Source organism: Triturus cristatus, chromosome 9 (genome assembly GCF_964204655.1).
Source record: "Triturus cristatus chromosome 9, aTriCri1.1, whole genome shotgun sequence".
Lineage (NCBI taxonomy): Eukaryota > Metazoa > Chordata > Amphibia > Caudata > Salamandridae > Triturus > Triturus cristatus.
Window position 1 is genome coordinate 691,541,894 of NC_140592.1, and position 13,045 is coordinate 691,554,938.

The window sequence follows — 13,045 nt, forward strand, 5'->3', positions numbered from 1 at the left end:
AAACGTAAAACCCCCTGGGGGCAGATGGGCCTCAAAAACATACTGCTGATCTGCCACCGAAAGAGGACAGAAATGGCCACAATCCTCCTCCCATAAAGGGGAGCGACCCTTGCCCAAGGGGCTACTCCCCACAAACAAATCCCTGGTGGTCTAGTGGGTCTAAACATGACAAGCCCCAGCCCCCAAGGAGAGCGACCCTTACCCAAGGGGTCACTCTCCCCCCAAAAAATCCCTGGTGGCCTAGTGGGCCTTAGATAAAGAAAAATGCGAGATCTGCCCCCCCCCCATGGGGGCAAACAGCCAAAAACATAGCCCCCAAAGGGGAGTGACCCTTGCCCATGGGGGCACTCCCCACAAAGTATTCCCTGGTTGTCCAGTGGGCCAATTTAAAAAAATGGCAAAATCTACCCCTCAGAGGGGCAGACAAAGCCAAAAAACATTTCCCCCATAAGGGGAGCGACCCTTGCCCAAGGGGCCAATCCCCACAAACAAATCACTGGTGGTCTAGTGGGCCAAATATGGGGAGAGACCGCCCCAAAAGGAGAGCGACCCTTGCCCAAGGGGTCACTCTCCCCCCAAAAAATCCCTGGTGGCCTAGTGGGCCCTAGATTAAAAAAAAGGCTTGATCTGCCCCCCCTCCCCATGGGGGCAGACAGCCAAAAACATACCCCCGAAGAGGAGTGAGCCTTGCCCAAGGGGCCACTCCCCACAAGAGGGAAGGGTATCATAATGTTTAATTTACGATATTTCTGTCTCCCGACATTTACAACTTGACATTTTGTCCAAACACTGTGTTGGGTTTTATCTCCTAGCCAACTTGCTAGTGTTTAGGTATAACTCAATTTCATTAGCTCTTCTTTGAATCTAATGAGTGATGTCCATGAAGTAATCAATTAAGACAAAGAAATATGATTGATTCTCATTTTTAGACATATGTGTTTTGCTGTGCTCTAATATTTAGTTAAGAGTTGACATTTACGGTGGTTGGGGTACACTATTTTCATTGTGTTCCTTTTGCCCAGGAATGATGGGCCATTGGGTGGAGGATGTTTCCCACAGAGATACTTCATGTCTGTTTATAGTTGGACCTGTGTCTATTGAGGAGTGTCATCATCGGAGGCTATTCTTGCATTGCTTTCTGATAATAAAGCTGCCAAAGCAATTGGAGACTGATATTCAACCTGACACAAGCTGACATCAGCTCCCTCCTCACTGTCACCTGAGAGTTCCCATCACTATCACCCAAAGTGTTTAGGGAGCACATGTCTCAGACATGTTTTTGCTGCTTCTGCAGAGTTTTACTTCTTGAGCTGAAATGTGTTCTTACCACAACAGACAAGTATAAATGTTCTGTACTAGAAGGGTGGCAGCTGACATTCTTTTTACTCACTAAGGGCCCGATTCCGATATCGCTCGGAAGCACTCCTGACGGCATCTGTCAGTAGCGAGTCCGAGTCGTACGCGTGATTTCTGTGCTACTCGTACAGCTGTACGAGTGAACAAGTACGATGGAATAATCGCCTCGCGCTCCGAGCACTTGTACATGTCAGTGATCCCCTCCAGACGACTCTGCCATGGCTGACACGCACAGCACAACGGGGTGGATTCCTGGATGACCAAGTAAGAAGCGGGCACAGAGCAGCTGGATCGAGTCGGAGCCTCCAACTCGATAAAGCTCCGGGAAGCGGTTTTTGGGGGTCTGTAGCGGGCCCTCCTTTACCAGGGCCCCTATGACTCGATCACTGGGGAGAACCAAGGGTCCCCCCTACACATGCATGCACGGTGCGGGCGGGACCAAGGCATCCCCGCGACAGGGGGTGCACTTGTCTGAGACGTGCGTTAATTGTCTTTAGGAGCCTATTTATGCAACGTGCACCAGGCTCCCATTGACTTCACTGAGGCTCCGAGCGACACGTGTCCATCCACGCTGCAGCGCATCGTACTCTGTGGCTCGGAGCCCAGGAGCCCGAGTCGCTTGAAAAGCTCTATGGGCGCGAGTCGGCCGTAGGACTTTCCAAGCAAGATGGGAATCGGGCCCTAAATGTCACACTTGGATCTTTTTTCAACTATATATTCTGAGTGGCTACAAAAACACCCCATCACATTTAGCAATCACACCAAAGGATTCCATCATTTAGGGTACATTTTCAGAGTATTCTGTGGGTAGAGGAAGCCAGGAACAATACCCAGGACCTGTGTTTCATCTTCATCATGCTCCATACATTGAAACACAGAAATGGATACAGTTAGGATATGGCAAAGTGTATAGTCTACCCAGTGTACATCTACCCTGTTTTTCCTCACTAGAGGTTGTCTAGTTAATATTTGCTGCTATTTAAACAATACAAGTATGGTATTCATTGCAGCTTGTATGAGTTCTAAACTGAACATTATTTATTGCATTAATGTCATGTGTTCCTCCTCCGAGCCCCTGCCTGCTGCCCAATGCCCCTACTCACCCTTGTCTACCATTATCTATTGTAGAGTGGGGTGTCGCTAGACACCCAACTCCCTGGAAGTACCAGGGAACCAATTACCCAGCATCAGCAATAAACTCAGGGGCATCTTTACAAACCCCATTGCATCGGAAAAAGATACACCTCCCAAGGTGAGGCGTAACAAGGAGAAATATCTCTATTTCCCCTCGTTACTTCCACTTTCTATGTGTTCTGCATTTAGCAACCCACATAGAAAAAGGAATTTGTTTCACAATCCTGTCTGAAATGGAGACACTCCTGCGTTGGCGCTAGGCACGCAAAATAGCACCAGCGCATGGACAAGAATACGTTGGATTCTTTTAAATACAGTGCATTCCAGCCCTTTCCCTGTAATGCAGCACAGTGCAGAAAGGTGACTTGCTGTGCTGCGTTGTGTTACTTTGCCATAAATATGACCCTTAGGGCCAGATGTACTACCTGCCAAATAACGCCTCGCAAATTGCATCACATTTGCGACTCGCAATTTGCGAGGCGCTATTTGGCATGTACAACAGTGTGTTTAACACTGTTTGTGATTCCCAATGAAGTTGCAAATTGCGAGGCTCATGAATATTAATGAGCCTCTCGCAATTTTTCGAGCCCAATGGGAATGACAGGCCCTCGCAGCGATGGCAGCCTGCTGGGCTCAGCAGACCACCATGTCTGGGACTGCTTTTAAATAAAGCAGCTTTTCTTTTTTAAATGCAGCCCGTTTTCCTTAAAGGAAAACGGAATGCAATTGAAAAAACAATTAAATTAAACTATTTGTTTCATTTTTTAAGGGCAGGCAGTGGACCCTGGGACCACTGCCTGCCCTTAAAAAAGAATCTTGCATGCATTTGCAAAGGGGAAGGAGTCCCCTGGAGACCTCTTCCCATTTGCAAATGCATTACCACCTACTTGAAGTAGGTGGTAGTTTGCAAGTGTTTTGCGACTGCAATTGCGGTCGCAAAACATTGGTACATTGCTTTGCGGTCGCTATTTGGAAGGCAATGGACCTTTCTAATAGCGAATCACAAAACAGTATTTTGTGAGTTGCAATTTATTTGCGCGTCGCAAAATACTGTTTGTACATGGGCCCATGCAAGACCCGTTTGCGCATGCTGAAAAGAGTCGTGCATCTGGCCCTTAGAGTCTAATTTTATTTCCTAGGCCATCCATCCCTAAGGATGGGAGGTCCAGTTATCCAGTTATCCTTTAATTCCAGCATAGGATAATTACTGGGAGAAGATCATAAGTGAAATTATCTGCCAGTTAATCATAAACAATTATACGCTTTGCTCAACTACTCAAGTTCCTTTGAAATGTGTAGCCTGTTTTGCAACATTTACCAGAAATAGTAGCACCCAGCGCATGCATATTCAAGTAAGTAATATTTACCATAAATATGATTCAATTGGGTAGGAACTCAACATTATAGCATCTCCAAAATATATCTGTGGGAGAGAGGTATCCACCTGCATATTGACAGCTTGTATATTACTGGGATCAAAAGAGGGCAAGACGTATAAAAAACCTCACATCAGTGCTGTGAATACTATGAAACCAAGCTTCCATTGAACTCTTTGTGGGAGATGCAGACATCTGTTAATCAATAGTGCAATAATATACAGATCTTTGTTTTTCAAACAGAGGAAAGGTCCGGAAATACAAGTCTTAGGTGATTATATTTCCTAAGTGAGACAATGCATGAGATCGTAGGAGATCAAATCATCAAAAAGAGAAGATCTGGCAGATGGGTGATGATAACAAGATATGAGAGTTTTCTGGTATTTTACCATAGAAACGCTTCAATAGACTATTCTCTTGTAAGGAGAACATAGGAGTCAGAATTATCACTTGGAACTGTTTTGAGAAAGCATAATGTAAATGGGGAGAAACAGATTAATCCTGTACCTGGCCACTGCTTATTGAATGACCTCTAATGGTCTGATTATGAGTTTGGCTTACAGGTTACTCCATCACAAATGTGATGGATATCCCATCCACTGTATTATGAATTCCATTAAATCCAGTGGAACAAATGGAACTCGTAGTACAGCAGACGGATATCCATCATGTTTGTGGTGGAGTATCCCGTCCGCCAAACTCGTAATCAGGCCCTAAGTGCCTGATTAGGAGTTTGGCAGTGAAGCTCTAGGTCAACCCCACCGCTGTGCACCGCCAACCCCATGGTTGAGCTGCCCGCCAGATTATGAGTGTAACTCGAACCTGGTGCCATTATTTTTTACATTCTCACAGTGGCGCCCTGAAAATGAGCACCAAAATGGGAAAGCCAAAAACAGTTCCTGCATGGCATGGTGTGAAAAGTCCACAAGTTGTGCCTTCTTGCATGCATCCTGTGATGCAGAGGCACAGGCGGTCCTGTAGGGCCCAATTTGTTTCCTCTCCACCAGGGTTTTAATGAAGAAAGAACAGCCATGAAAACAATGACAGAGAGGAAACTCCTAATATGCTTGGCTGGAGCACTGTAGTCCTGCAAAGCATATTGATGCCTCCTGACCGCCGCAACATTGCCAGTGAACCGCGGTTGCCTGACAGCTGCGGCAGGGTAATGGTGGTCAGACCACCCTAATCATAATAGGGCTGTTGGGAGACAGCCGCGCCCCCACGAGTCTGGCAGTCCTTAGGCCGCCAGACTCATAATCAGGCCATAAGTAGTTTTAGGGGTATGGTACAAGTATATCATGGTCAGACTATCTTCTGATAAAAATATTTCATACTACTTATTGTTTACAACAATATGGCCGCATTGGAGTTAATACAAGAACATCTAAATCCATTGGGATAATGTTTTTGAAAACGATATTTAAGAGAAGACATTTAAGTCCAACGATATTTCCGCAAAAATAGTGTCATTTCTGAGTGATTTATTAGAAAAATAGAAAATTAGTGATTGCGCATTAGAGCAGTCAAATGATTGTAATGAATAAGGGGCTGCATGTAAGATCTATGTGAATACCATAAAATATTACATGTCAAAATCACTTAGCATATTTATTTATGTATATATTTCAGGAGAGAAATAATCCATATTCTTTCTTCAATTGGAACACCTTAGCAATGTCTGCGGTTATTATGATCTTCGCTGGAACAGAATCAATCAGCACGACTCTAAGATTTTCATTCATATATTTGATGAAAAATCCCAAGGTTCAAGGTAAATACAGTTGAAATATTTCCATAAAGTCATGAAACAAGTCTAAAATACCAATGTCAATGATCTGGAATGATAATTATATGATAGGTTAAGGATATACTGAGAGATGATAGAAAGGTGATTTTAATAACTTTGAAGAGGAGTGGAGTAATATTGAGAAAAATAGAAGAATGGGCATGACCTGGGTAAAGTATAATACAGATAGGACTTGAAGGTTATATCTGAATACAGAAGGCAATACTGATTGTCTAGTATAGAAATGTCCTAGATGGGCCCAGGAGGAATAGTTCCATGCCATATTTAAAGATAACCAATTTATTTATTTAGTTGTGCTTCAAATTAACCCATTGCATACACATTTGTTTGGTGTGAATGTTCTGAAAATCTGTTAGGCAGCCTTAAAATCCTGCACTGCTTTTCTATGGCCCAAAATATCAGGGCCTGTCCCACATCAATTAATTTTTCTTCACCTTGTTTAGCAGTCTCAAATTAGGAATAAAGACATTTATTCTTAATTGAGATAGATAAAGATCATGCTAGCCCGAGGACCAGGCCAGGGCTGGGGCGGTTGATCTCGAATCTGGGGAACTGGGTTCAAGTCTCGGCAATGCTGCTGAACATCCTGTGATTCTGGGCAAATCACTTAATCTCCCCATGCCTAACAAAAATGAATGTGTCCTCATGTAACGCAACTGATGCTATGTAAGGCGCTCTATAAAACTCTTTAAAAAAAAAACAGTCATATCAATTTTACCTAGCCCGTGGAGCCGGGTCCCGAGTTGTTCTGTCTGTCCTTGGTGCTGAACGGGAGTAGCGAGTGGTGCTGTTTTTACGGCAAACACGGTGCTACACAAAACAAAATGCAAAAACACAACAGGTACACTAATGCTGACATTGGATGATTATTGCACTGTGTTCTCTGTAGTTGCAGCATTGAGTGTGGGGGGTCAGTTACCAGATCAGTGACTAACAAGCCTTGGTACTGCTAAGCACAGGGAATAGCTTCTGGAACTTCACTGAGTCCAGGGGAGTAACGTAGCAGCTAAAACTTCAGGGAAGGTGAGACTACAACTCTCACAATGCACTGGCCACCTGGATTTGGGTGATACCTCAGCGGGCCCGATAGCCAGCGATTCTTTGGATCTAATGGGTGTATTTTCCTGCAGTTTGCAGGGGACTAGTGCCTTTAGACCATGGCAGACTGAAGGTGCTTCTGGCTTCCACAAGGGTCCTTCTCTTCTGGAGTGTTGAGTTTTGGCCAAGGATGATGGTCGTTTACTCAGTTCCAAGCCTGTTGCCTTAGTGACAAAGTATCCCTGTTTTACTTTGTGCTGGTGGGCAAATTCTTGTTGTCGGCGACATCTGTCTCCTCTTGGTCCATCTTTGAAGTAAGTTGATCAGATCTTAAGTTCTGGTATTCGGGGGGGGGGGTCCCTTAAATCCTAGATTTAGGGGGAGTTAGGGGTGTGGAAGCTAGTAGCCAATCGGCAACTAGCCCCTGCACATGTCTGCCACAGAGGTGACCACATCCGATGGTGTAAGTCACTTTTACTACCCAGAATCCACTATTTCTGCCCTACTAAAGATGGTAGAATTCAATTTTAGGTGTACAGACCATTCTGCCCACTCTAGAGGCGTGACCCCATCTGGTGGTGTTGGTCACCTTCACTACCCAGACCTACCCAGACCCCACTATTTCTGCCTCCTAAAGATGGCAGAGTTCATTTTTAGGTGTACAGACTAGGCTGCTCATGCTAGAGGTGTGGCCAGCTTCCTGGGGGTATACACCTCCAGCATAGCTAATTCCCCACCTTGCCCGGGTGCAAATGCATCTGGGTTAGCAGAGGGCAATGTCCTAATCAAGTGGACAGCCCAGATGCATATCAGAGGCAGTGTAGTCTTTGAAGTTTACCACTCCAATGAGCCAGTTCACTAGTCATCTGGGGAGGAGGTAGGTGTGACCTCCTTCCTGCCCAGTCTTTGTCTCTGACTCCTGAGAGTGATCACACTGCCTGACATGAGATCAGAATCCTGTCTTGGTGGCAGCAGGCGATGGAAAGCGTGGGTTCGTCAGCCAAAGCACAGTGCATCTGGGGGAACTAGGGGCTAACCTCCAAGGTGCCCTCATGGTGCATGCCACGTCACCCATTGCATGAGAATTTGTGTTAGAGGCAAGAAGGAATGTTGCTTGATACCAGACATGACTTATTTTAGGTGTGCCTCGATGGAGGCACCAATCTCAAGATGCCCAGTTGGCAGCCCATATTATCCTATGAACCGCTAACATATATAGTGGTTTCTAATGGAAAATGCCACTATACGGACATATAGGCTTTCATTTATATATTCACACCGTTACTAGAATGCACCCTGCCTCCTGGACTTAGGAGATCTTCCTTAGGGGTGTCCTACATACATTAAATGCAGTGTAGGTGACTGTGACACACATCGTGAGGGCACAGTCCGGTTTGAGCAGTTTGCACTGCTCCTGCATGTAGCATATGGCAAAAAGTGGAAACCAAAGGACCGAAAAGTGCAGTGAAAGGCGTAGGGGTATGGCTCAATGAGGAGCCGTAAGATACCTTCAAAAGGGACTTTGAGAAAAAGGGAAGTTTAAAAGCTTGGGTTGAATGAGATAAATTGATGCCAATTGTGGTAGAGATTAATAATAATGATCTATTGTGAGGCCATATCAAATGCTGCACGGAGGTCAATCTGGGTCAGTGTGGGGCAGCCTCTCTGATCAACAATGTCATCTATTTATGAAACAAGAGGACATTTAATTCCTTGGCATGGCGGTAATCCTGATTGAGAGATGTCTAGGAGATTGTGGGTTTTGATGAAGGTATTAAATAGCCAATTGACTTATTTTTCCAAGATTTTAGCAGGAGGAAAAAGAAGATTGGACGAAAGATTTAAAGCTTGGGTGGGACTGCCAAATGTTTTAATAAAGTAGTAACTCTAGCCTATTTCCAGATCTTCTAAACCATGTCATCAGTAAATGAGTATTGTAGCAATCCATTGTTAGTCTATTAGTCGAATGATGTAGAGTTCACAAGAATGGGGATGGGGTCAAGAGTGGGGAGCTCCACACACATAGATTTATGTCTATGCCTGAACATAAATCTCTACCTCAATGTTATTCAGCAAATCAGGCAGAGAAAACACTCTTGCAGCAAGCATACTTTTCCCTACCCCATTACATGAGGTCCTGGGAGACATAGAAGTCTAAAATATGATAAGGTTACTACTAATACCTTCAAGGTTGGATTTTAGATGTGAATCCATCAAATGCAGCTCTACATAGCACACATAGAGATTTCCGTCTTGGGTATTTAGGAAACAGGCTTTACCTGAGGAAAATAGCACACATCTTACAATTATTAGAAGTGAAAGCCCATAAATTCGGCCCATACCTGGACTCTTTCCTCTTCTATTTGTGCTGCAAGATGTTGAGGAGATAGACATCAGGTACAGTTAGCTAGCATGTGGCTGTGTGTATGTGTGTGTGTGCGCATGTCTGTGTGTGCTTGGGACATTAATATGCTTTGATGTGCCATTGAGCATTTCTAAGCCAATGTTGCACGTGTGTATTTTTACATTATCAGAATTGTTCTAATTTGAAATTTTTCAATGATGTTCTTTCTTTGGGAATATGCAATGTCTAAAGCTACACAACCATTTTTCACATTAATTATATTTCTTTTATTTTTAGAGTATCTTAGACGTTTTTACAATTTGTTTTTATAGGTGTCCGCAAAATCTCAGTTATATGATTTATTTTTATTTACGTGTTTTGTATTGGTATCTGAAATGTATTAAAATCTGTTATTTTTCAAATCAATTTTATTTTGTTCTTTTAAAAAATATTTTTACTATTTTTACAATTTGCTATCTATAGGTGCTGCAATGTGTTAAGTTATTTCACCATTTTCCTGGTGTAGGTTTTGTGTTGGTAATGCTATTTCCTGCCGCCATGGGTTTGTTTGTAATTCCCTTGTAATACCTTTGAGTAGGCCATGTGTGCTGTGTGGCTTATTCCTAAACGTGACTGGAGTTAGTTTAAACCAGTTTGGGCTGGAGTAGATGTAGAAGTAACTTTTGTGAGTTGTAACTGATTTATCCATTTATAATTGTGTTCCTATATTTGCATGTGCCTCTCCTTAATATTCCCTTTTTTATTCCTAGTTTATTACAGTATTCACCAATTTTCGTCCACATCCCCTTGCCTCTTCCACCTATACACCTAAATCATAGTGCTCATTTCTATATGCTGTTAGTGGAAAACTCTGCATATAAGAGGTAGGCCAACGTGGGTATAGATCTATGGCTATACCTTTGAGGATTGCATTTATGAGTATGTGAAGCAGTACTTCAGGTGTACTACTCCTCGTACTCAAAATGCCTTTGTGAATTGCCCCACTCACTGCTATGTTTCCTAACATTCTGCTGTATACTAACCTTTTGAGGCTTTGGTCATTGAAAATGAAAATGAAAATGAAGCATTGTGATGTCACAACTCAAATGTAATAAATTACTACATTTAAACAGCTATATTATTCCCTTGTTATCGGTGACTATTAAATCTTACAACTACACTGTAATCAGTTAATTAGCAACATGATTTTACACATAAATTGCAGACTACCGTGTAGTAAAAGCATATAGGGCCGAATTCTGAGTGCCCATTATCTTTGGAGGTAATACAGCACCAATAGAAGGCGAAATGTAGAATTACTTCCCATTTCAAGTTGTGCGCATTGGACTAAGTAATAGCACGGTAATACAGCATATTTGTCCTTGTTCTGAGCTGCATCAGTAAGAATGCATTCTATGTTTCTAGTACAAATTACAGCAGCTTTTATCTTATGAATTTGTAAAGGTAAAACGTGCAATTTTCTCCTAGACATTGGAATTCCAGTTGGTACAATCACCATATTGTTTGGACAGTTTCTCAAACACCAGCTCCCTGGATGATGTCAATGGAATTCCGTATTAGAAAAAACACCCTTTTAAAATGGTTTCCAAACATCAGATAACACGTTAGAGAATAAATGGAAAGAAATCTTTTCACCATCTTTTTGTGCGTTGTGCTCTAGAATGAGAAACAATTAAACACTGAGGGCCGGATTAGATCTTGGTAGACAGGTTACTCCATCACAACCATAAAGGATGTCCCGGCTGCTGAAATATAAATTCCATTGTATCCTATGGGATTTATATTTCAGCAGAAGGTATATCCATCACCGTTTTGACAGAGTAACCCATCCGCCAAGATCTAAAGCAGGCCCAGAGTCCTGTATTTCAGAGGTAACCCTGTTCAGTTCTTTCTCTTGCTTAATTGCTTTAATACATTTGCACTTTGCCAGCTTCAGTTCAATTGCACAGCAGAAAAGACTATGTGTGACTTCCGCTACATTGGTCTCCTTCTGTTGTTTTTGATTGGGTCTATAAAAATGTCAGTTAAAAAACAGTCAGTTGGATCTGAGGAAAAGTCCTTATTGATTCTACTCCATCTTCCAACTTGTTCACTGACAGAAATCACTAGTATCACTAAAATGTCTACAACAATATAACCATTTTGCAAATGAAAATTTCATTTCAATCTGCTCACTTCATCGTTATGTGCTACAATATCCAGTGACATCATATTATCCAATAACAATATCGATTTTAGGATATTAACTTTTGCTAATTTGTCATAGGAATATACGGATAAATATGCATTTACTATTTTTAAAACCACATGTCGGTACCTTGAAAAAAATATATATATATGTGTGTGTGTGCACGTGTGTGTGTGTGTGTGTGTAAAATTGAGAATAGTACAGCTGTACCTTTTTTGACAATATTGTATAGTGGCAGTCATTATGTTATATAGTGGCAGTCATTATGTTGGAACCTATATTTTTGCATAATATTTTTACGGTGGAAGTCTCTGGGTAATGCAAAGAAAACTAGATTGTAAATTAATATATTAATTTTGCTGTCTCAGGTTTGGAACTAGCTAGGTACATGGTCTGATTACTGTTTTAATGTTTATTGTCTGATGCTACTGCACGCTATTGTTTTATGCGGCCAGTGTAAGAAAGTACCCTCTATTTGCATGGTTGCACCCAATTTGTGCTAAACTGCTGATGTACTTTGACTGAGTGTGCCCTGGGGTCCTGCCAAACAGGTACCCAGGGCACACGTTCTTTCCATAAACTGCATTAAAACCAAAAGCCAATTGGCACTCTTTGGCCACAGGTCAGTCCCTTGTAAATGGTACCACAGGTACCAAGGGCACTGTGGCCAGGGAAAGGCCTCTAAAGGCTGCAGCACTTATTGTGCCATCCATAGAGGACCTGTACCTTTACACACACACACACTGCCATTGCAAGTTGCGTGTTTTGGTGCAGAACAAAGTGAAGAGTCGACATGGCACAGATCCCTGTGTGTTATGCATACAACCGACTGCCCTGGCATAGGTCAGCCACCCCTCTAGCTGGGTGCATATAACAGTGGTGAGGGTCCAGGTGCTTGAGCCCTCTACCCCTACAACAGTGCTTTCCAAACTTTTCATGTTGGTGACACACTTTTTAGACATGCATCATTTCATGACACAGTAATTCAATTTTACTAGCAAACCGGAGGTTTAATTAACTGCATTTTTAGACATGCACCATTTCGCGATGCAGTAATTCTTTTTTTTTTAAATATTTTTATTGTGATAGTTAAAAAGAAATACATTTGCAGTAAAGTAGCAATACAGAAGAACCGGGAGCAAAAATATAATAAGAAAGAATTAAAAAAGAAAGGACTGGCTAACAAAGAACTGCTGGACTGGAATAAAAAGATTTCAAAGTTATTATATAAAAATTATCGGATATATGCATAACAAATAAAAAGTATTACAAATTCATCAAATATTAGGTATAAAATCCAGGAATATGGGACAGATATAAGATTAACCTATATCCCAGCAAAGTAATATGTGATTTTTATGCTCAGTAAATAAGATACATCAGAGAGGGGAAAAGAGGTGAAAGAAGGGAAGAGAGAAATAAAGAGAGAAAGATGATAGGATACTCGAGGGAAGGAAAAAGGATGAGATGGTGGAAGGGACATTTGCTATACCCTTGAAAAGTAAATTAAGAAAGAGATTCAAAAGAAAATTGAGCTGCCAACCACTGAGAAGATAAATCCATGTAGTTATCCAAAGAATGACATACCCTACTAGCAATTAAGGGCGAATAATTTTTCACTCAACCAAAGAATGAGCTCCACGAAGATATGAAACCCACGCCCACCAAGTATTGTAAGAAAGGAGGTGAATCGATTTCCATTCTGTAAGTAAAATTTTGACTGCAATTGATAAAAGAAAATTTAAGAGCTCCAAATCTATACTGTCAAGAGGTAAAATAGT

The 13,045-nt window shown here is 42.1% G+C and overlaps 1 protein-coding gene across 3 annotated transcripts in view; it reads left to right on the forward strand.

The window, feature by feature from the left end:
• The window catches only part of LOC146798508 (cytochrome P450 2F2-like), a 528,068-nt gene that overhangs the window by 464,852 nt on the left and 50,171 nt on the right, over window positions 1-13,045 (forward strand). For all 3 annotated transcript variants that reach the window (XM_085625796.1, XM_085625797.1, XM_085625795.1), the window contains one exon: window positions 5,496-5,637. In XM_085625796.1, coding sequence (XP_085481922.1) covers window positions 5,496-5,637 — 142 coding nt within the window. The remainder of the gene's footprint in view (window positions 1-5,495; window positions 5,638-13,045) is intronic.